The following is a 24,646-nucleotide window of genomic DNA, read 5'->3' as shown; positions in this document are numbered from 1 at the left end:
GCACAGTGGTCTTCAAACATCACCAAAAGAAAGCTCTACTTATGGGAAAAAATTACATACATTTTATTTGGGTACAGCCTTGCATGACCGTGCAATTATCAGTTAAGTAACGCAGTGCCATATTGTAAAAAATGGCCTGGTCATGAAGGGGGGGGGTAGATCTTTTGGAGGACAAGTGGTTAAATGTATAGTTACAGATTCAGATGAAGGTTTTAATGAAATAAGTGACTTTTCACTTCCTCTTGGGGGCGCCATATGTACTGTGTACTTGTACCCCAATAGCAGGGACCAGTTTAAATCACAACCTCTTGTTACTAATACAGCACTGTGCTGTGTCCTAATACTGCTTAGATTTTTTCAGAACATAAATACCTTTTTTAATCTAAGAATAAGAGTTCTATCTTCTATTTTCACTTACTGGTATTCAGCCTGGACGCAGTATTTTTTGGCATAATAAAACATTTTTAATTAAATTCTCGAGCAGTGCGTTTTGTTGAAAATTTGCTAATGATATGTAAATTTTGGTTGTAAAGTGGCGCGGAATCCACGGGGCCTGCTGTTCAAAGATCATATAACAACCTTAGATTGGCGATAGAATCTTGTCTGTATTTATGCTTCCATCAACATCAAACGATGCCATTTACATGCAGATTGCCATTGTCAAACACATGGTATCTTGTCAAAATATTTGGCATGTGGATAATTTTTCAAATTAATGCCATTCCTCCCACTTTAAAATTAACACATTGCATTCCATGTTAATCCAAACCGTACATTTTCTATTCTTGTCACAAAAATAGCATAATGGTATTTTTCATGCTGATTTCTGATTGCGCCAGTGGGATAGCAAGCATGAGGAGATCCATACATTATTCTGCCTGTGAGAGAATGCATGCTAAGCCATCAATCAGTTAATGGTGTGTATGGCAGTTTTAGCACTACATCCATTGTCACTCCGCTATTGCAACGTTATGCTTGCAAGCAAACGTTGATTGTCTGTTGTCTTTACATGGGATGTGGCCCAAAAATGAATTGCCTATTACAGTTTATGAATTTAAAACTACGATTGCTTTAATGGCATTCTAGTAAATAGTTTCTTCTGTACTTTCATAAATGTATACACCTAAACACATACAATCAGTCTGAATTTAACATATTTTACTTTTAGGAATGTAGGTGTCACTATCTTATTTGCTATGTGTGTTTCATTGACATTACTTTCACCAGACTCCTCTACAGCCCATCCCATGTCTGACTGCCATTTACTAAAGAGGAGCGTTTACAGCTGAGCTCCAGCCTAACTTTCTGTCTTGTACAGTTGAACAGAATCCTCCCTTGTTTACTGTGATTTCACTGCACACTGTGCGAAGCTCTCAGTGTGCATCAGAAGTGTCAACAAGTCAGATAAAGTCTATTTTATTTCCTGGCTGTAAGACATCGAGCATCTTCTAGCCTTTTTCTCTCCAGCCTTACTGTCCCTGGCCCGCGCTTTTCATTCATTTGATTCCAGTTCTTTCAATCATGAAGGGTCAGTATTACATGTGGGTTTTACCTGGAGCAGTCTAGGAACACCCACTTTTCTAGTCTGACAGCCACCCATCAAGGCATTTTGATATTTACATAACTCCTCCTAAGAGCCAGCCCACTGCTTTCCTCAGAACTGAGAGGAGTATAGGGGCAGGAACCATCCATAATCTACCTACATTGCATAGAGAAGCACAGAGACACATTGATGACATAACTGTGCATAAAACAAGGATATAGTCCAGGGGAAGGTAACCTTGGAACTCTAGCTGTGTTGAAACTACAAATCCCACCATACATCTGTCTTTGGGAGGCATGCCTGTGCTGTCAGTGTCGCAATGCCTCAAAAGTTGATGTGCCGACACTGCCTACCCCTTATATAGATCCTAAAGTGAGCCAGTTTGCCATCACTTAGCCTAAACTAAAGTTAGGAACATTTTGTGTTTCTCTCTGATTCTGGTGTTAGTTTGTTACCAAGGGCTCCATTTCAAAAATGTGGGCATGACCCTGTCCTTAGGCAATAAGCCTTACCTATCAACTATTGTCCAAAAGAAAACAAGGACAAACCTACTTTTCCTGCCTTTCAAAATACGCTATATTACCAAAAGTATTGGAACGCCTGCCTTTACACGCACATGAACTTTAATGGCATCCCAGTCTTAGTCCGTAGTCTTCAATATTGAGTTGGCCCACCCTTTGTAGCTATAACTGCTTCAACTCTTCTGGGAAGGCTGTCCACAAGGTTTAGGAGTGTGTCTATGGGAATGTTTGACCATTCTTCCAGAAGCGCATTTGTGAGGTCAGGCACTGATGTTGGACAAGAAGGCCTGGTTTGCAGTCTCCGCTCTAATTCATCCCAAAGGTATTCTATCGGGTTGAGGTCAGGACTCTATTCAGGCCAGTCAAGTTCCTCCACCCCAAACTCGCTCAGCCATGTCTTTATGGACCTTGCTTTGTGCACTGGTCCAAATCATTTGGTGGAGGGGGGATTATAGCGTGGGGTTGTTTTTCAAGGGTTGGGCCTGGCCCCTTAGTTCCAGTGAAGGGAACTCCTAAGGCGTCAGCATACCAAGACATTTTCATGCTCCCAAATTTGTGGGAACAGTTTGGGGGTGACCCTTTCTTGTTCCAACATGACTGCGCACCAGTGCACAAAGCAAGGTCCTTAAAGACATTGATGAGCGAGTTTGGGGTGGAAGAACTTGACTGGCCTGAACAGAGTCCAAAACCCAACCCCATAGAACACCTTTGGAATGAATTAAAGTGGAGACTGCGAGCCAGGCCTTCTTGTTCACATCAGTGCCTGACCTCACAAATAGGCTTCTGGTAGACTGGTCAAACATTCCCATAAACGTACTCCTAAACCTTGTGGACAACCTTCCCAGAAGAGTTGAAGCTGTTACAGCTGCAAAAGGGGTGCCAACTCAATACTAAACCCTACAGACTAAGACTGGGATGCCAATAAAGTTCATGTGCGAATCAAGGCAAGCGCCTTAATACTTTCGGTAATATAGTGTACTCTGGGTGAAGTGACAGGTCTATTCAGGGTAAAGTGATAGGTTGTCTTGCTATGCCTTCTCCCCCCTTTTCCTGATACTCACGTTCAGGTTGCTCCCCTACTGCTCCGTTTACTTGTGGAGACCCTGGTATTTATGCATATGCTTCCTTCAAGGTTGTAGTTTTCTTGTCTCAATGGCCAATCGCCAAACCTGAACACTGTCACATGATGGAGGGGAGAAGGTCATTAAAGGGTTACTAAACTTACAACAGTAAAATCAGTCTGTATATGCAGTAAAGCATGCCAAACCAGTACTCGGCTAAACACTGGTAGTAACTGTGGGAGACCCATACCTCCCAAATTTTGACAGTTCAGGGAGGAATTGATTTTCGGTGTACACAGTGCAAAATGTGGGTGTGGCCACGGAGTTTGGTTAAACAAAACGTGGACAGGGGTCAGCTGGGTGGAGAGCAGGGGTTATCAGGGAAGAAGACAGGGGTCAGCTGGGTGGAAAACAAGGGTTAACATGGCAAAAGACAGGGTTCACAAGGGCAGAGGACAGGGATTCACAGGACAGAGGATAGGGGGTCAGTAGGGCAGTGTAAAGGAGTCAGCAGGATGGAAGACTGGGGTCAGTAGGGCAGGGTACAGGAGTCAACGAGACAGAGGAGAGGGGGTCAGTAGGACAGGGTACAGAAGTCAACAGGCTGGAGGACAGGGAGTCAGTAGGACAGGGTACAGGGGTCAGCAAGACAGAAGACAGGGGGTCAGTGGGGCAAGGTACAGGGGTCGGCAGGGTGGAGGACAGGGGGTCAGTAAGGCAGGGTTCAGGGGTCAGCAGGATGGAAGATGGGGTTAGTAGGGCAGGGTACAGGGGTCAGCAGGATGGACAACAGGAGTCAGGGCAGGGTACAGAGGTCAGCAGGAGGAAAGATGGGGTCAGTAGGGCAGGGTACAGGGATCAGCAGGATGGAAGACAGAGGGTCAGTAGGGCAGGGCACAGGGGTCAGCAATACAGAGGACAGGAATCAGTAGGGCAGGGTACAGGGGGTCAAATCCCCCTCCCCCTATTCCTCCCCCTAGTCTATCCCGTCCTTACCCTTAACCCCCCCAATCTTCCCCTCTTTGCTCTGTACATGCCCCAATTACTGCTCCCCCCCTCTGGTCACATGGGACCCCCATCTAGGTACCTTTAGGCTGACAGCAGGTAGCTCCAGCAATCAGTAGGCGGGGCTAAGGAGGTAAGAGGAAAGAGAGCGAGGGAGCTGTCTGGTCACTTGAGCCCGACGGGTCCTGTCCAGAACTGCACAGGTGTTTGGGGGGCATGGCCTCATTTGGGCATCAAAGCAGTCAGGGGCCTATTGCCACCCTGTCCCCTGGCCCAGTCTGCCCCTGCCATGACTACTCTCAACCTCCCCCTCCTGTCTATGTGCAGGGAAGCATCACAGCGAAGGAGGAGGAGGAGGCCAGTTCAGCCGCAAGACGCTGTGAGCTATGTATGTGTGAGGCGGTGGGCATCTTTCACTGCCGGCTACCTGTCACATTTACACAGCTATGCTAGCAGCGTGTGGGACACCAGTCACACCGCACAACCCGCAGGGCGGGTGTCATTGGTGCCCACGCTAGTGCATGCTTGTGGGCAAGCCACTGGAGCCAAGTGCTGGAACTTGTCCCAGCACTTGGCTCCACTTCGAGAAAAAGCCTTCATTCGTCGGGATGCCTAGACTTGCATCAAGTCCTGGGACAGTCCCGACAAATCCGGGACGGATGAGAGGTATGGAGACAAGATATAGTGAATGCAGGGTTCTGGGTTTAGTAACACTTTAACCTTGTGTAAGTTCTGACCCTGACTGATGCAGACATGGCATTAGATTCACCAATCTGTCAGATGAATAGGGTGGTGGGGGAACACAGACAATGGAAGAATCAGTGGGATGAGGGGCTAACAAAAGAACACATAATTTCCAATTCAAAGCAAAGTGATAGATTCACTTTAAATCTTATATTAAATATTTCTTCATCATGTAGTTGTCTAAAAAGTATCCAGTAGACTTCTATTTCTCTACTACTATTGCTTATTTTACTTTACGCTGTTCCGCATAAACAATACAACATATTCATAGAGAACAAAGAAATATCTATCTATCTATCTATCTATCTATCTATCTATCTATCTATCTATCTATCTATCTATCTATCTATCTATCTATCTATCTATCTATCTATCTATCTATCTATCTATCGATCTATATATGATATCAGCTCATTCCCCACAGTTACAACCTTTTGTACCACCTGCCCCACCCTATTAGATTGTAAGCTCTTCTGAGCAGGGCCCTCTTAATGCTCCTGTATCTTATTGTATTATAACTGTATTGTCTCCCTTTTATATTGTAAAGCGATGTGTAAACTGTTGGCGCTATATAAATCCTGTATAGTAATAATAATAGATATATATATCTATATATATATAGATATAGATATATATATCTATATCTATATAGATATATATATCTATATAGATATAGATATATATATCTATATAGATATATATATCATCGTTTCTTCTGATGTTCAGTACTAAAATGTTTAGCCAGGTAGTGAAGTTAAAATAACAACTGTACTGTGAAACAAACCCAAATAGCATGGAGATCACGTTATGCATACTGTATAATGAGTCAGACAACAGGAACACACAGGACCGTCTGGCTTAGTTATACACAGGATTCATCCCAATATGCAGGCAGGTTAATATTAGAAAGCTTAAAATACTTGGCAAAATGAGTTCCAATTTATCCTAAAAATTTTTATAAAATTATTATTTAACAGATGAAACCACAATAAATTTTCCCTAAAGTGACCCTGTAGTGAAAATAGAAAAACAAAGCACACCTCTGCTTGTTCAAGCATCAAAGACTACATTGTGGGGAACTGTACATATTTCTGTCTATATGCACTTTATAGGCCTGCCGTTATGTTTACTCTGATATCTTCAGTTTGTAGGTTTCTGTATCTGAACCTTATTTTTGTCTCTGTTTTGTCCAGGTAAAGAGACAGATTATGCTAACTATTACAGAGGATTATGGGATTGCATGGGAGATCAATCAGATGAACTGTCCTTTAAACACGGTGATGTCATATATATTCTCAGCAAGGTAAGTTACACCACAACACTGTTTGGTGGAACAATGGTCTGAGTGCTGCTTTTGTTTGATAAATGTTATGAAGGAACTTTTGGCATTCTCATCAGTACTACTTGTGCTACCCAAACGTCTATCTCTTACAGAAATTGTCTTCACAGTCAGTAATAAATGACTTTGTCAGTGAAACACAATCGCATTTGCAAACTGAACCTAATAACAGGAATCAACTTAAAAGTCTGTTTATGCATGCCTTAGGATTTGGCTTAGGTCCAATGTAAAGCCTGGATAATGAACAATTATTATAAGATGCCCACTAGTACCTAATGATGTATTCTATGTTATGTTTTAGTTTCCCTTTCAAAGAAGATGGTAATCATTAGAAATTATTTTCACAAATGGTGGATACTAGAGAGGTCACCTAAGACCACATCGCAAAAGTCGTATTCTATGACATATTTGGTCAAATATAAGATAATACATTGGCTACATTAGGACATACAGTGCCTTGGAAAAGTATTCACCCCCTTGGCATCTTTCGTGTTTTGTTGCCTCACAACCTGGAATTAACATGAATTGTTGGAGGATTTGCATCATTTAATTTACAGAACATGTCCACAACTTTGAAGATGTTTTTTATTTTTATTTTTTTATTGTGACGTAAACAACAAGTAGGACAAAATAACAGAAAAAGTCAATGTGCATAACTATTCACCCCCCCCCCCCCCCCCCCCCAAAGTCAGTACTTTGTAGAGCCACCTTTAGTGGCTATCACAGCTCCAAGTCACTTTGGATAAGTCTCTATGAGCTTGCCTCATCTTACCACTGGGATTTTTGCCCATTCCTCCTTGAAAAACTGCTCCAGCTAGATCAAGTTGGATGGTTTGCACTTGTGAACAGCAATCTTTAAATCTGACCACAGATTTTCTTTTGGATTAAGGTCTGGGCTTTGACTAGGCCATTCCAACACATTTACATGTTTCCCCTTAAACCACTCAAGTGTTGCTTTAGCAGTGTGTTGTCCTGCTGAAGGTGAACCTCTGTCCTAGCCTCAAATCACACCCAGAGTGGTATAGGTTTTGCTCAAGAATATCCCGTTATTTAGCACCATCCATCTTTCCCTCAACTCTGACCAGTTTCCCAGTCCCGACTGCTGAAAAACATGGTGTTCTTTGGGTGACGTGATCTTTTCGCAAACTCAAAACATGCCATTTTGTTTTTTGCTGAAAGTAATGGCTTTCTTCTGGCCACCCTGCCATAAAGCCCAACTCTATGGAGTGCACGGCTTATTGTCGTCCTATGTACAGATACTCTAGTCTCTGCTGTGGAACTCTGTGGAACTCTGCAGCTCCTCCAAGGTTACCTTAGGTCTCTGTGCTGACTCTCTGATTAATGACCTCCTTGCCCCGTCCGTGAGTTTTGGTGTGCGGCCGTCTCTTGGCAGGTTTGCTGTTGTGCCATGTTCTTTCCATTTGGTTATGTTGGATTTGATGGTGCTCCTAGGGATCATCAAATATTTGGATATTTTTTTATAACCAAACCCTGACTTGCAATTCTCAACAACATTGTCCCTTACTTGTTTGGAGAGTTCCTTGGTCTTCATGGCAGTGTTTGGTTAGTGGTGCCTCTTGCTTAGGTGTTGCAGCCTCTGGAGCCTTTCAAAAAGGTGTGTATATGTGATGACAGATCAGGTGACACTTAGATTGCACACAGGTGGACATCATTTCACTAATTATGCGACTTCTGAAAGTAATTGGTTGCACCAGAGCTTTTTATGGGCTTCATAACAAAGGGGGTGAATACATACGCACATGCCAATTATCAGTTTTTTATTTCTGAAAAATAGTTTTATGTATATATTTGTCTAATTTTACTTCAACAACTTAGACTATTGTGTTCTGATCCATCGCATATAACTCAGATTAAAAAAACATTGAACTAAAGGCTGTAATGTAACAAAATAGGTAAAAAGCCAAGGGAGGTGAATTCTTTTGCAAGGCACTGTAGGTATCTGTACAGAAGCTTCACTGCACCCAATTTAACCTAATTTACAAGCTTAACCACTTAAGCACCGAGCCTCTTTTTGACACTTGTTGTTTACAAGTTAAAATAATTTTTTTTTTGATAAAAAATTAATTAGAACCCCAAACATTATATATTTTTTTCAGACACCCTAGAGAATAAAATGGTGGTCGTTGCAATACTTTATGTCACACAGTATTTGCGCATCGGTCTTACAAGCAGAATTTATTTGAAAAAAAATACACTAAAAATAAAAAACAGTAAAGTTAGCCCAATTTTTTTTTTATATTGTGAAAGATAATAATATTATTTAATATTATGCCGAGTAAATTGATACCCAACTTGTCATGCTTCAAAATTGCGCCCGCTTATGGAATGGCGACAAACCCTTAAAAATCTCCATAAGCGAATTTAAAAAATGTCTACAGGTTACCAGTTTTGAGTTACAGAGGAGACTTATTGCTCTCACTCTAACGATTGCAGCGATACCTCACATGTGTGGTTTTCATATGCAGGCATGACTTACATATGTGTTCGCTTCTGCGTGCGAGCTCGGCAAGACGGGAAGCTTTAAAAAAAATTTGTGTTATTTTTTTTTTTTATTGTTTAACTTTTTATTTTTTTATTTTTACACTGTCCTTTAAAAAAAAAAATGTTGGGTCACTTTTATTCCTATTACAAGGAATTTAAACATGCCTTGTAATAGAAAAAAAAATGACAGGACCTCTTAAATGTGAGATCTGTGGCCCCTCTGATGCTAGGGGAAGCCATGGGGAAGTCCCCGTGCATCAGAGGGGGCGGGGTCACCCAGTTACGTCACCATGTGGCCCCACCCTCAGTTATATAAGAACTGTCAAAAGCGCTGACGCGTCATACGGCGGGAGCCTCCCATGGAGGCGGATCGGTGGCTTTTTTTTTTTTGGGTCCATCGTCAGAGTGATAGAAGAAGATGAATGGACTTTGTGGGACATTTTTATTTTTTTATTTTTTAATAAAGGGCTTGTCCCAAGCTGTGTCTTGTTTTTTTTAACATTTTGACACTTTTTTGTGAAATGGTATGGGTACAATGTACCCGTTACCATTTCACACAGGGGGGTAAGTCAGGATCTGGGGGTCCCCTTGTTAAAGGGGGCTTCCATATTCCGATAAGCCCCCCGCCCGCAGACCCTCACAACCACCGGGCAAGGGTTGTGGGGATGAGGCCCTTGTCCCCTTCAACATGGGGACAAGGTGCTTTGGGGGGCTACCCCAAAGCACTCTCCCTATGTTGAGGGCATTTGGCCTGGTACGGTTCAGGAGGTGGGGGGCTGCTTTCTCGTCCCCCCCTCTTTTCCTGCGGCCTGCCAGGTTGCGTGCTCAGATAAGGGTCTGGTATGGATTTTGGGGGGGACCCCTACGCCATTTTTTTAAAAAAATTGGTGCAGGGTTCCCCTTAATTTCCATATCATACCCGAAGGACCTGGTATGGATTTTAGGGGGATCCCCACGCAATTTTTTTTTTAAATTTTGGTTTGGGGTTCCTCTTAATATTCATACCAGACCCAAAGGGCCTGGTAATGGACTGGGGGGGGGGGGGATCCCATGCTCTTTTATTCAATGAGTTTTATCTATATTCCGAAAGACCCGACAATTCATTACAGCTGCGAGCAATTTTAAATGACAATTTTTCCTTTAGAAATGTCATTTTGCTGCGGTCCTGTTCTAAACACGGGAAAACTGCGCCACTTTACAGGCATACTATAGACACCCCCAGGCACAATATTTAAAGGAATATTTCACTTTTATTTTTTTCACTTTAAGCATCATTAAAATCACTGCTCCCGAAAAAACGTCAGTTTTTAAAACTTTTTTTTGCACCCGGGTCCCCAAACACTTTTTATGACAATAACTTGTATATAAGCCTTTAAAATGAGCACTTTTGATTATTCATGTTCATGTCCCATAGACTTTAACGGTGTTCGTGTGTTCTGCTGAATTTTTTGCCTGTTCGGAATGTTCTGGTACCCCGTCAGTTAATTATTTTGTTGTTTATTTCCTATTGGAGAGAACTCTCTTTATTTCCTGTACCAGAAATACAACAGGAAGTGAGAGTAAATCTCTACAAGGGGAATTCCCCTTTTGGACAGTGGTCACTGAAATAGATTCCCCATTTGGAAGATTTACTCCATCTCTTTTTCTGTCCAAAATTTGCATTTGCCATCGCTTTCTGTGTCAGTAACAATGGTCAGCAGGACTTATAGAGAGGGAGAGATTAGCTTGACAGGGGTCCTAATTCTTTCCTATTGTTTCAAAAACTGAAAAGGGATATCAGGATAATATTTTTTTCTATTTAATTATTTCTAATAATAATTTTAATCATGTTATTTTTTTGCACATTGATCTGAGACTGGATGGGTGGAATCATGTATTACTATGAACATTGTTATAGGGCGTACACACGGTCGGACTTTGTTCGGACATTCCGACCACAAAATCCTAGGATTTTTTCCGACGGATGTTGGCTCAAACTTGTCTTGCATACACACGGTCACACAAAGTTGTCGGAAAATCCGATCGTTCTGAACGCGGTGACGTAAAACACGTACGTCGGGACTATAAACGGGGCAGTGGCCAATAGCTTTCATCTCTTTATTTATTCTGAGCATGCGTGGCACTTTGTCCGTCGGATTTGTGTACACACGATCGGAATTTCCGACAACGGATTTTGTTGTCGGAAAATTTTATCTCCTGCTCTCCAACTTTGTGTGTTGGAAAATCCGATGGAAAATGTCCGATGGAGTCCACACACGGTCGGAATTTCCGACAACACGCTCCGATCGGACATTTTCCATCGGAAAATCCGACCGTGTGTACGGGCCATTACACTAACAAAGCCAGAAATGTAAGGATACTATACTTGAGACATTTTCCCAGCAGCCAAGCAATCTTTCTAATGAAACATCTTTTAACAAACATGCATGTTTTTGCCTATAGGGCACTGACCTGGTTCAGTGTAAACAGAAGAAGTTCACCAGGAAAGTCTATCCTGGCCCTAAACAGGCTAGTCCAGAAGCATCAGAAAGGGAGGATTTACACATTTATCAATAGAGTCTGAGCCCACGTTCACATTGGGCCATTTTGACATGCGATTTGACATGTCAAATCGTATGTCAAATCGCGCGCTATTGCCGGCAACAGCACCGTCCCAATCGGTGCAACGCCAACTTTGTGTTCCTGCACTACTTTTGGCGACTTCAGGGGCATGAACCCACATAGATGTCTGTCAAATCGCCCCCCGAAGTTGGACTGAAATGCTGAACTCGCACGATTTCAAACCGGCCCTCAATGTGAACGTGGGCTAATTGCATAGACATATATCACATCTGCATGCTGCATTTTCGCGCACTGCAGGGAGTTGCGCAATGTGGCGTGGTACAAGTAATAAAAAGAAAGAAATGTATGCATAGACAGCGCACACAAAAACACAACACATGACATATGCTCTAGCGTGCATGATGTGGTGGGAATCTACCTAGAAGCCCAGTTCACACTGATGCGAATCTGATGCGATACGAATTTCATAGATTTGCATGCCATCTGAAAATACATTGTTTTCTATGATAGGCCGTTCACATTGATGCTGTGTTAAAAAAAGGGTCCTGTTCGAGTTTAGTACGGGTGCATTGCGAATTTAATCTCCAGCTATGCCCAGTCTCCACAAAAATTGCATTAAATTCACAGCTGTCACAACAGAAATGGCACAGTGAAATCGCATCAGATTTGCATCAGCGTGAAACTGGACTGAAAGAACCAGAGAGTGGTTACAAGTACAAAACATTTCCTGACCCAGCCATAAATAACAGGCTGGAGTGAATATTATCCAGTGTATGTAGACACTTTTTTTATTGCCATATTCACCAATTACGTATCTATTTTTTGGACTTAATTAGAATTTTCAATAATTTTGGAAATCTGACATTAATTATATTTTGGCTATGCTATGGGGTTGATTTATTAAAAAGGGAGAGTGCAAAATCTGGTTTAGCTGTGCATGCTAGCCAATCAGCTTCTAATTTCAGCGATTTAATTTATGCTCTGACAAAAAAACCTGGAAGCTGAGCTGCACTAGATTATGCATGGACACAACACAGGTTAAATAAAAATGGAAACCTCCCAGCTTACAACTAGCTTTTAGCTCCTGTTCACACTGAATGCGATTTTATAAACGTTCTACTTCACTTGAAGTAGCACAGTTTCAAAGCCGCAGGTCAGTGCGATTTCAAGTGCGACTTGCCTGACATCTGTGTGACTTCATGCACAGATGACTATGCAAGTCACACCTGAAATCACAAAAAGTAGTTCAGAAACCTTTTTTTCAAATCGGTACAGTACCACGAAGTCGCAGTTGCACCGATTTGAACAGTTCTATTGCCACTATAGGGTGCGACTTGTCAAGCGATTTGGAACTGTCAAATCACATAACAAGTCGCACCAGTGTGAACAAGGGTTAAATGTAGGTGGTACACTGAATGGCTTTGCATAAAGCAAGCAAAAAAATCTTTTCCTGACACACTACCACTTACCAGCTAGCAAAAAAATCTAATTACACTGTTTAAGAATTTGAGATAAAAACAGAGGTTTTAGTTGCACTACATTTCCAAATATACACTATATTACCAAAAGTATTGGGGCGCTTGCCTTGACTCGCACATGAACTTTAATGGCATCCCAGTCTTAGTCTGTAGGGTTCAATATTGAGTTGGTCCACCCTTTGCAGCTATAACAGCTTTAACTCTTCTGGGAAGGCTGACCACAAGGTTTAGGAGTGTGTCTATGGGAATGTTTCACCATTCTTCCAGAAGCACATTTGTGAGGTCAGGCACTGATGTTGGACGGGAAGTCCTGGCTCGCAGTCTCAGCTCTAATTCATCCCAAAGGTGTTCTTTCGGGTTGAGGTCAGAACTCTGTGCAGGCCAGTCAAGTTCCCCTGCCCCAAATCCAATCATCCATGTCTTTATGGACCTTGCTTTGTGCACTGGTGCGCAGTCATGTTGGAACAAACTGTTCCCACAAAGTTGGGAGCGTGAAATTGTCCAAAATGACTTGGTATGCTGACGCCTTAAGAGTTCCCTTTAATGGAACCAAGGTACCAAGCCCAACCCCTGAAAAATAACCCCACACCATAACCCCCTCCACCAAGTGATTTGGATGGTAAAACTTTTTAAAAACTTTCTTAGTCCCCCTTGAGCTTTTTGTAGCTTGTAGCTCGAAGCTCAAAAGCTCTCAACAAGCAAACACCTATTTTTTTCAATAGCCCTTGTTCTAAGCACCCTGTCACTTGTAGCAAAATGCCTGTCATTCAAAAAAAGTACACAAGCTAATTTTTAGGCAGAATTGCGTGTTTTTGTCCCCGTAGACTTCAATGGAAACGCCTGAAAAGCGTGACATGACCTTTTTTCAAGCATTTTGTTGCACATTTTCTACTCCAACAGCAGCTCTTGCCTCTTTTTCAGCAGCACTCCACAAGTTTTAGTTGAAAAACACCTGAAAAAAAGCCGGACAAAAGCTGCAAAAACGTATAAATCTGCTCCAAAAAATTCTCAAAAATGCTTTAAAAAAAAGCTTAAAAAAACACTTGAAATTGTGACGCTTGGGTGGGAATGTAGTCTAAAAGTGAACGGGCAAAACACAGGTTGGCTTTAAAATCATACAAGTTTTGCCAAAGTATTTATTTTACAAAATCCCTGGAAGCGATTTGTACATACTGTACTTATGGTCACATGGATCAGTAGCTGAATGTGGACAAGTCATAGTTTACTAGTATAGTTTAGTATAGTTTTCAGTACTCTTGTTTTGCTTTGGCTAAGGTAAGCCAAAGGAATGTACTTTGATAAAAGGAATGTACTCGATAAACACTTTAGAAACCAGCAAATGTTCATTATGAACAACATGTCAGCTTCTGTTCGTGGTGTTCCCTTCAATGCCGCTATGACTAAGATTTATGAAATATGACTGCACAATCTTCAAAGTAACTTGCTTCCTACAATAAAGTAACAGCAACCTCACATACTTTTCCCATGTACACTGTCATGCGGTTAGATCCCACAATAAAACTTCCATTAATTACGGTGTATTAACAATGACATTTTGTGTCGCCACAGTGTGCTTCTCCAATAATCCCCGATCCATCAGCGGCATCCACTCAGTTATCCCCAAGCTCATTTTGTTTACCATCCTCTGCTATCTGCTGAGGATCTACAAAACTATTTGTGTTACAAATCAAATAAACAAAGTATAGGGCATTCAGTAATGCATATAAAACAGATGATCGATTGCGTGTTTGTAATATATGTCTATTTATATCACTGGTCATTTCATTTTATTTTATTTGTCACGTAAATAATTTAGTAGACTTACAAAAAAATAGAAGAGTGACAGCGGAAAAAATACCTAGTGGTCCATTGAGTGTGCCCCATTTTTTTTAAATTCATAGTTCTCTTTTTTTTTTTTATAGTAAAAAGAGTATGTTTGTCCCAAGCATAAAGCCCCAAAGAATTAGTAATAACTTCTAAAGTATTATAATTAAAGTCACAAAAAACTGATAGTGAGAAAAAGCTATTTGCCCATATCTGTTTAAAGAATATTATTGTGTGTAAATGATTGTGAACCAGTCTAAAATTATTATTATTGATCATAGACTGGTATGTGATTTGGTAACTCTGGTATTTGCCAGAATTCTTATGCCCCGTACACACGGTCGGAATTTCCAACAACAAATGTTTGATAGGAGCTTGTTGTCGGAAATTCTGATCGTGTATAGGCTCCATCGGACTCCATCGGAATTTCCGACAAACAAAATTTGAGATCTGGATCTCAAATTTTCCGTCAACAAAATCCGTCGTAAATTCCGATCGTATGTACACAATTTCCGACGCACAAAATTCCACGCATGCTCGGAATCAAGCAGAAGAGTCGCACTGGCTATTGAATTTAATTTTTCTTGGCTCGTCGTACGTGTTGTACGTCACCGCGTTCTTAATGTTCGGAATTTCCGACAACATTTGTGTGACCGTGTGTATGCAAGACAAGTTTGAGCCAACATCCGTCGGAAAAAAACATGGTTTTTGTTGTCGGAATGTGCGATCGTGTGTACGCGGCATAAGTGTACCTGGGTATATCATACATTCTCTTTTCAAAAAGCAGCATATAGTTCCTATGAACGAGAAAATTTTGGTACAATTTTTTTGTCTATCTTTCACATGTAACCTTTTGTGTATTTTTCCCCTTGATAGGAGGACAGGACAGATTTTCATGATAAGTTGTTGCTGTGTAGTGGTGTGTTGGGTGATCCCACTGTCATATGACATTGATCACCAAGTGAATGTCAATGTGTCGTTCCTTCAGCACCTACTGTGACCATGGCTGTTTGGAAGGCCATACATGATTCATTTGTTTTTTGTTCAACCAGTGGGTTAAAAAAATGAACCAATTCCTTCATCCACACTTTTGATGTGGATGGGGGAATCACTCCTGCTGAGCTACTGTCCCTGCAGGAAGAAGACAGTGACCATGTGAACACACCAATGTGTTGCTGGCTATAGCCTGCGGCACTGGTCATTGGGGAGAAATCTAACAGGCTGGTTGTACACAAGTTGATCAATAGATCAACTTATGTATAACCAGCTATCCCATACATGAATTGAAATCCGGCTAGTCCATCCGAATTTTGATCCATGTATGGCCAGCTTTAGTTACAGTCAGGTTTTCAACCTACATTTTGTTCTCACCCTAGCATTAGCAAGTCCCCAATGTCACATACTTTTCAACTGATGTGCTGCAAGTGAACACAGTGTATGGAGATCTATTCACCTTAGTCAATAGTGTTGTGCACTGTCTAGATAATAGAACTATGTATGAAGGAGGCTGTGTCCTTCCTAATAGGTAGGGTATCATCAATATAAATGGCTCAGCCACAACATATTAATCAGTTACAAGAGCATACGTCACAAGGTTAGTTATGAGGTTAGTTTTCTGGCTCTGAAAATTTGGCAAGACATGACAAGCAAATTTGGCAAGACATGAGCAAAAACTGCAGATATAAGTGGCACATTGAAGACAACAATTAAGGTTTTTAAAACTGGGAATATGATTAGCTGGCAGGCTATACCACTTTTTTCTATAGATATCAGTGCTTATAGCTGGCCGTATAGCTATGTGTTGTCTCCGATATGCATTTAACATACAGGCACTAACTGTCTTTCCCACTTACGCTCCCTGTAACCTCTTTGCTTTGTGAAACCCAACTTGTTGCCCTGAGGAGACTTGTCTATGTTTAATGGAAGTATATAAAATGTTATTTATTATTTATTTATTTCAGGTATTTATATAGCGCTGTCAATTTACGCAGCGCTTTACATATACATTGTACATTTACATCAGTCCCTACCCTCAAGGAGCTTACAATCTAAGGTCCCTATCTCACATTCATACATACTAGGGACAATTTAGACAGGATCCAATTAGCCTACTAGCATGTCTTTGGAATGTGGGAGGAAACCAGAGCACCCAGAGGAAACCCACGCAGACATAGGGAGAACATGCAAACTCCAGGCAGGTAGTGTCGTGGTTGGGATTCGAACCAGCAACCCTTCTTACTGCTAGGCGAAAGTGGTATCCACTACACCACTGTGCCGCCCATATGTTATAAGGAAATGATAGGTCAAGGAAGAGCTAATTACAAGGAAAGTAACATTCACTTTTTTTTCACTAGGGGGATCATACTCAAATGTTGTTCAGTGTGTCATATAACCAACCTTGTCCAGAATTTGTAAAATAACCAGACTTTTCTGAGCATTATTTTTCATAAATGGCCACCAGTATGAACATATAACTTTGCTAGTATTAGGTATGTCTCTAGGTATGGCATACAGACAGAGCGGCAGAGGAACAAAGGGAAGGTGAGTATAAACTGCTGCTGGGACCAGCATTAAGGTTAGCTTCACATCTCTGCACATCAGGAATGCACACAAAATCGCATGCTTTGCCAACACCAAAACCTTGCATTTTAGCAGACACGAAGTCCGGTGCAATGCGATTTTACAAGAGTCAGGGACTTCTTTTCCAATGTTTCTCATGAGTAGGGCAGCCAATTGAAATGAAAGTTCCCCTGTCTAGGCATGAAAATCAGATTACTTTGATACCTGACCATTAACCTGACAAGTAAGGGTCCATTCACACTGGCTTAAATTCACTGCTTCTACAGGAGTTTTGTGTTTTGCCTATAGAAGCAGCTCAGTGTTATCCTATGTGTCCATGCACATTAGCACAATTACTGGCATATTTTAAGCTCAACATTTAGAGGCAGGAAAAAACCCTTCTGGTTTGCGTTCCTGATTGGAGCTTTCTGGCAGAAAAAAAATGCAAAACTCTCCTAAACTTGCCTAAACTATGTACAAAAAACGCTCTATATGAGCGTTTTTTATGCCTAGGGAACAGATGTTTTTTTAAGCCCAGTGTGCACGGAGCCTAAACCTTATTGCTAATGGCTACAGTTACATTTTATGGTATTTTCTGTTCATGCACAGAAAGCATAAACTTGAAAATTGATGCATCATTGTAAATAGTGTGTGGCCTGTATTTTGGGGGGTTTCTTGATGGATGGGAGTCATTAACTCTTCATCAAAGGCACAAAATTCCCTTGTTATTCTTCACATAGTTTTTATCATGCCCTTAGTAAATCCTTCTAACATGACAAGACAATTGTCCAAGGCTCAGACCATTGTGTAAGAATTTGGCACAGTCTAGTTATGCATGGAACTTAATTAACAAAGAAATGAAGAAGAGAAGATTCAGTAACTGCCTGTCTGGCAGCTCCAAGAGCCCATCATTTGTTTTAGGGAAAAAAGAACACTATAGCTGCATAAATATTATGATAGATAATGTTGTAATTGCTGTCATTTTGCATCCAGTTTTGACATTCTGATTGTTAATTAAATTGGCATCAAAATTAAGTAATGTCTAAGTTCCTTTCACCTTGAACATACATTCTTATCTCCTCTGGACATTTTTATTTATGTCAATTTACAAACTAAACTTAAATTTCTATTTTTACCTTTCTTCCATAATTTCAACAGTTTCCTAGAGATATTAAAAACGTTGGACTTTGGTTTTAACTATGGACTTAACTACTCATTGATTAGTCTTAAAAGCATGCAATTTTTAAAAGAACAGGATGCTATAAGTGTGAATGTGTTTGTTTTTATTTGGGGGGGGGGGGGGGATAATACTAATTGTAATGTGCATGTGCATCCTGAGATCAAACATAGAATATACAAGATTAGCATGGCAATCAAAAGAAATTCTTCAGGGCTTTAATATGAAATTTGTTGAATCCTCTTTTAAATTTACTCTACACCTGACTTCCTTCTAGCCAGACAACAGATGATGTTTCTCTTTACTCAAGTCCATATAGCCCAAAACAATCTCATTAGACCCTGTATTGTGCCTCCAGAACCTTTGAGGCCTTACTTACCAATGCTTTGGGGTTCTATTAGCACTCTCCTATTTTGTGTAATGCAATTTTGTTTGTAAACGGAACAAATGGGATTTTTAGGGTGCAAATGAATTTGAAGAATAATAACAACTATATTGTATAAGAAGGTTTTTTTATTTTAGAAAAATAAAAATGTGTTAAAAACACAACAATTGTCAAGTACAGATCAACAAGATTTTGTGGATACAGCATAAAAGGATAGAATTCCCAACATCTTTCACCCATATATCAGGCTTCTTCAGGGCATGCTGTCCAGCTAGAGGTACAAGCCTTCTATTATTCTCACTGGTTGTGGTGTGGGCTTACTTTTCTTCTTATAGATTAAAGTGTCCCTAACATGGGGTTTAGCTCTATTAAAGGCGTTTTTAAGAATTTTGTGGGTGTAACCCCTTTCACGTAAACGTGAATATAGGGCGTTTGCCTCAACTTGAAAGTCCTCATCTCTGCTACAGTTATGCCTCAGTCTGAGATATTGACTGTAGGGGATACTGTTAATCAGAGATTTTGAATGGGAGCTTGATGCATGTAAAATAGCATGTTACATTTCTTCAAATTAATTTACATCCTAAAAATCCCATTCCTTCTGTTTACATACAATCTATCAAGGGATGTGGTGCTATTAGTAAGTTGACTTGTCTGTGATCAAAAAATCTCTTTCTCCAATGCAATTTTGTTGTTTACTGCCATACAGTAGATTATACACCCCTGCTTTTATCAGGGCCTCTTTACATGCTTAAGCCCTGATTGTACAAAATGTTTTACCCACCTGGATTGCTATCTTGCCTCTATTGTCTGGTGACAGTTCACTTTTCACCCTTTTGTACTTCATTTGTAGAAAGCCGAAAGATGCCCTCAGCTCTTAATATCTGTAGTTAGCTGTTAAAAATGCTGGGGCATCTGGCATGGGCAGCCATCTTCTGTGAGTTATTAAACCTAAGTTTAGTTAGCTAGTTTTTTATTTAACCTCCCTGGCGGTATGATTATTTCGGATTTTAGGTGCTGAAAGCGGTACAATTATTTTGCATGGAAATTTGGCGTTTTATATTGTAGGTCTGTAAATCTTAACAATAACACACTTAAATCTGTCCAAACCAGAGTCTAGTAGATATCCCGGGTATGATAAAGTTTGAAACACAAAAACATAAATTATAATATAATAAATAAAAATAAATAATTAAAAAAAATAAAAATAAATAGTAATAAAATAAATTTCCCCACGATTCACTATCGCTCAATTCTGCAAGTGTTCTAATTTACTATCGCTGTTTTCTAGCTGGTCTAAAGCCACTTTTGACGTAAAGGGACACTTTTTGGTTGCTATGGACAATCTCCAGTTTCCAGGCAGAAAGAACAGTGTATATCATGTAAAACTGCATGCAGGGCATGGGCCAAAGCACTGGGGACAAAAGGGATGTGAAATCATTTCATACAGTACTATAATCTGTAAGATTACAGTACTGTATGTGTTATGATTTTTACTTTTTTTTTTAATTTGCCGCCAGGCTCCGCCCCCGTGCGTCGCGACGCTCGCAGGGAACGGAGCCTGGCACAGAGAGGCTTCGGAGGAGGACACAGCCCGCGGACACTGCGAGGGACATCGCAGGATCCCGGTGACAAGGTAAGTAAGGAGGCACCAGGATCCTGCAATGTAATCCCGAGTGTGGCTCGGGGGTTACCGCTAATGGTGCTGAATTTTAACCCCGAGCCACACTCGGGAAAACCGCCAGGTGCTTGCTGTATAGTTGAAATCTTTAATCTCAACCCCAACCCTTCCCTCCAGTGTTGTGGAGCTTAAAACAGCTGCTGGACCTGTCATAGGCACTCACCAAGAGTGCTGACTATGTTCGCCCTTACTGTCCCCCTCCTCCATACAAAGAAGCTGTACTATAGCTTCTATCCATGAAAAGATTTCAAACAAACTTCTTTCACATTGTCATTATGGGGTATTGTTTGTAGAATTTTGAGGAAAATAAATAATTTAATCAGGAATAAGGCAGTAAACATAACAAAATGTGGAAAAAGTGAAGCGCTGTGAATACTTTCCGGATGCACTGTATATATCATTGAACTTGTTTTGTTTTATCTGTTAGACAAGTACAAAAAATACCTGTTGATTCTGACAAAAATTCAGTGAACCCTAACTTCCCATACTGCCTGTGCTGACCTGAAAAATAAAGAAGGGTTATTATCTCTGCCAACTTCTCCCGGTGAACTACAGAACACCCTCCATGTTATAGAGAAGAGAGGAGGAGAGCTTCTTTAGTTCTAAGTCCTGGATCACTCCAGTGCTCCTTTGAAATTGCGCTACTTCAGCACTATTTTAAAGCCACAGATCAGTGCCATTTGGATGTGCGATTTAATTGCGGCTTGCAACTTCATTTAACAGAAATCAATGTAAGTCGCAATGAAATTGCAGAAAAGTCATTCAGGAACCTTTTCAAAGTCACTGCCACTTGAGTCTCAACGATTTGAACGGTTCCGTTGCCACAAATAAGGTGGGACTCCTCACGCAATTTTGAACTGTCAAATCGCATGACAAATCGCATTGGTGTGAACGAGGGTTAACATTTATTTTTATTTTTTTCTTTATTTTAACAAACTTTCTGTCCTAGGGTGACAATGCCATTCCTCCGTCAATACAATACAGTAAGTGGGTGTAGTCATTCTAGGACAGAAATGTGTTATGCCCTGTACACACGGTCGGACATTGATCGGACATTCCGACAACAAAATCCATGGATTTTTTCCGACGGATGTTGGTTCAAACTTGTCTTGCATACACGCGGTCACACAAAGTTGTCGGAAAATCCGATCGTTCTGAACGCGGAGACGTAAAACACGTACGTCGGGACTATAAATGGGTCAGTAGCCAATAGCTTTTGTCTCTTAATTTATTCTGAGCATGCGTGGCACTTTGTGCGTCGGATTTGTGTACACACGATCGGAATTTCTGACAACGGATTTTGTTGTCAGAAAATTTTATAGCAAGCCCTCAAATTTTGTGTGTCGGAAATTCCGATGGAAAATGTGTGATGGAGCCTACACACGGTCGGAATTTCGACAACAAGGTCCTATCACACATTTTCCGTCGGAAAATCCGACCGTGTGTACAGGGCATTATTGGCAGGAGAAAATACCAGATGAAATATAAATGAAAATAGCTTGAAATAGAAAGAAAACTAATGCAGCCGCTCTATCTATGGACTGGTAATCTGCAACATATTATATATTATCATTTCATTTATAGCTAGAAGCTTCTATTTGTCTATTCCTCTATATATTTTATACAGAAGAATACACCTGGTAGAGCAATTTATAAAAAATTTAAGCCAGTTTTGAGTGTGGTGCTGTGTTTTTTATGGTTATGAAACTCCTCGCTGATTCCTAATATTCTTATAAACTACCGTAGGAGGTTCATTAGCCTTTATATATTGAGCAGAATTTATGAGAACATAATTCATCTAGTCCCCAAGGTCTAGTAACATTTTTAAGTAATACAATGCTTTTATGTTCAAGACAACAAATAAAAGGATCATAAAACTTACAGTAACAGTACCCCATGCTGTAAATACATTTATGATTTGGAGGTGTTAAAGCCAGGTAATATTAGCATTCAACCCTGCTATTAAATCCCTATATTTACAGTGGATATAAAAAGTCCACACACCCCTGTTAAAATATCAGGTTTCTGTGCTGTAAAAAAAATGAAACAAACGTAAATCATTTCAGAACTTTGTGACCTATAAACTGTACAACTCAATTGAAAAACAAACTGAAATCTTTTAGGAAGGGGAAGTAAAAATAAAAAAACTAAAATAATGTGGTTGCATAATGCTGGCCATACACTATATGAAAAATCGGCTGAAATTCAGTCATTTAGACAGTTTGTTTGTTTTTCGGCCAGTTAATGGGCACAAAATCGATAATCGTTGGGATGTTTTTGAGCCGAAAAAATGAAGGACAAGTTTGGAAATCTTCTGCCAAACGAACGATAAATTGAAAGGGTAATGTGTTTCCCGTCCGAACTGTCTGCACTAGGTATATGTAAAAAAAGAACAAAAAATGCATTCATTTATGTCCACTGAACGATTTATCAGTCATTACATGATGGCACTATCGTTTGCGCTCACGGCAGAATGTTCGTTTTTTGAAAATGGGTTCAGACGATTTTTCGTATAGTGTATGGCCAGCATAAGTATGCACACCCTCTTATAACTGGGGATGTAGCTGTGTTCAAAATTAAGCAATCACATTCAAACTCATGTGAAATAGGAGTCAGTACATACCTGCCATCATTTAAAGTGCTTCCGATTAACCCCAAATACATTTAGAAAGAGTGACCTATAACAACCATGATATAACAATGGCATGTTTCCATTCCTAATTAATTTGAAAAAAAATATAGGACATAGAAATGGGACTTTAGATGAAACATGTCATTGTGGGTAGTAATAATATGTATGAATGAATAAAGTAAATTTTAATTTGATTTAATGTCATTAACCCCTGAGGGTAGTCCATGATTTTTAGAGCATATAAAATAAAATATAATACAGATATAATCATAAAAGATTAATATATAATTTGTAATAATAATAATGAATTTAATGCAAACAAATTGATAGACATGATTAATACAATTCTTACAAAGAAGTACATAAATCAATAAATTGACAAATCAAAAATACATAACATGATACAGATACAGACATGAAAGAGTAATATTAATGGAATTCATAATGGAAACAAGCTTTAGCTAGGCACCCTTAGTTGAAGACCCGACGGGTTTCTTGGCTTCTTGACAATCATCAGGGGTAAGATGCACATGTTTACTAAAAAATAATAAGGTAACTATTATTAATAGAACCTTCTAATGAAAGGAAATGATCAGAGACAGCCACTTACTAAAAAATACTTACAGAGTGAGACCTGCAAGTTATGCTCAATTCCAAAAATGAGATTGAATGGTGGTCTGACATGACATGTTTCATCTAAAGTCCCATTTCTATTTTCTATATTTTTTCTAACCCCAAATAAAGTTCATCTGTTCTAGTAGGTCTTTCCTGACATTTTCTTAGTCGCATCCTACAGCAGAAGCCATGGTCTGCAGAGAGCTTCCAAAGCATCAGAGGGATCTCATTGGTAAAGGGTAACAGTCAGGAGAAGGGTACAAAAGAATTTCCAATGCATTTGATATACCACGGAACACAGTGAAGACAGTCATCATCAAGTGGAGAAAATATGGCAAAACAGTGACATTAGCAAGAACTGGACGTCCCTCCAAAATTGATGAAAAGACGAGAAGAAAACTGGTCAGGGAGGCTGCCAAGAGGCCTACAGCAACATTAAAAGAGCTGCAGGAATATCTGGCAAGTATTGGCTGTGTGGTACATGTGACAACAATCTCCTGTATTCTTCATATGTCTGGGCTATGGGGTAGAGTGGCAAGACGGAAGCCTTTTCTTACAAAGAAAAACATCCAAGCCTGGTTAAATTTTTCAAAAACACATCTGAAGTCTCCCAAAAGCATGTGGGAAAATGTGTTATGGTCTGATGAAACCAAGGTTGAACTTTTTGGCCATAATTCCAAAACATATGTTTGGCACAAAAACAACACTGCACATTACCAAAAGAACACCATACCCACAGTGAAGCATGGTGGCGGCAGCATCATGCTTTGGGGATGTTTTTCTTCAGCTGGAACAGGGGCCTTAATTAAGGTAGAGGAAATTATGAACAGTTCCAAACACCAGTCAATATCGGCATAAAACCTCCAGGTTTCTGTTAGAAAGCTGAACATGAAGAGGAACTTCATCTTTCAGCATGACAATGACCCAAAGCATACATCCAAATCAATAAAAGAATGACTTCACCAGAAAATGATTAAAGTTTTGGAATGGCCCAGACCTGAATCCGATTGAAAATCTGTGG

The 24,646-nt window shown here is 40.2% G+C and overlaps 1 protein-coding gene across 1 annotated transcript in view; it reads left to right on the top strand.

The window, feature by feature from the left end:
- The window catches only part of SKAP2 (src kinase associated phosphoprotein 2), a 433,070-nt gene that overhangs the window by 376,012 nt on the left and 32,412 nt on the right, over window positions 1–24,646 (top strand). The window contains exon 11 of the mRNA XM_073630146.1: window positions 6,068–6,177. Coding sequence (XP_073486247.1) covers window positions 6,068–6,177 — 110 coding nt within the window. The remainder of the gene's footprint in view (window positions 1–6,067; window positions 6,178–24,646) is intronic.

This window comes from Aquarana catesbeiana, linkage group LG05, assembly GCF_042186555.1.
Source record: "Aquarana catesbeiana isolate 2022-GZ linkage group LG05, ASM4218655v1, whole genome shotgun sequence".
In the NCBI taxonomy this organism is placed as follows: domain Eukaryota; kingdom Metazoa; phylum Chordata; class Amphibia; order Anura; family Ranidae; genus Aquarana; species Aquarana catesbeiana.
Note: the sequence above shows the minus strand (reverse complement) of the source record. Positions and strands in the feature narration are given on the sequence as shown.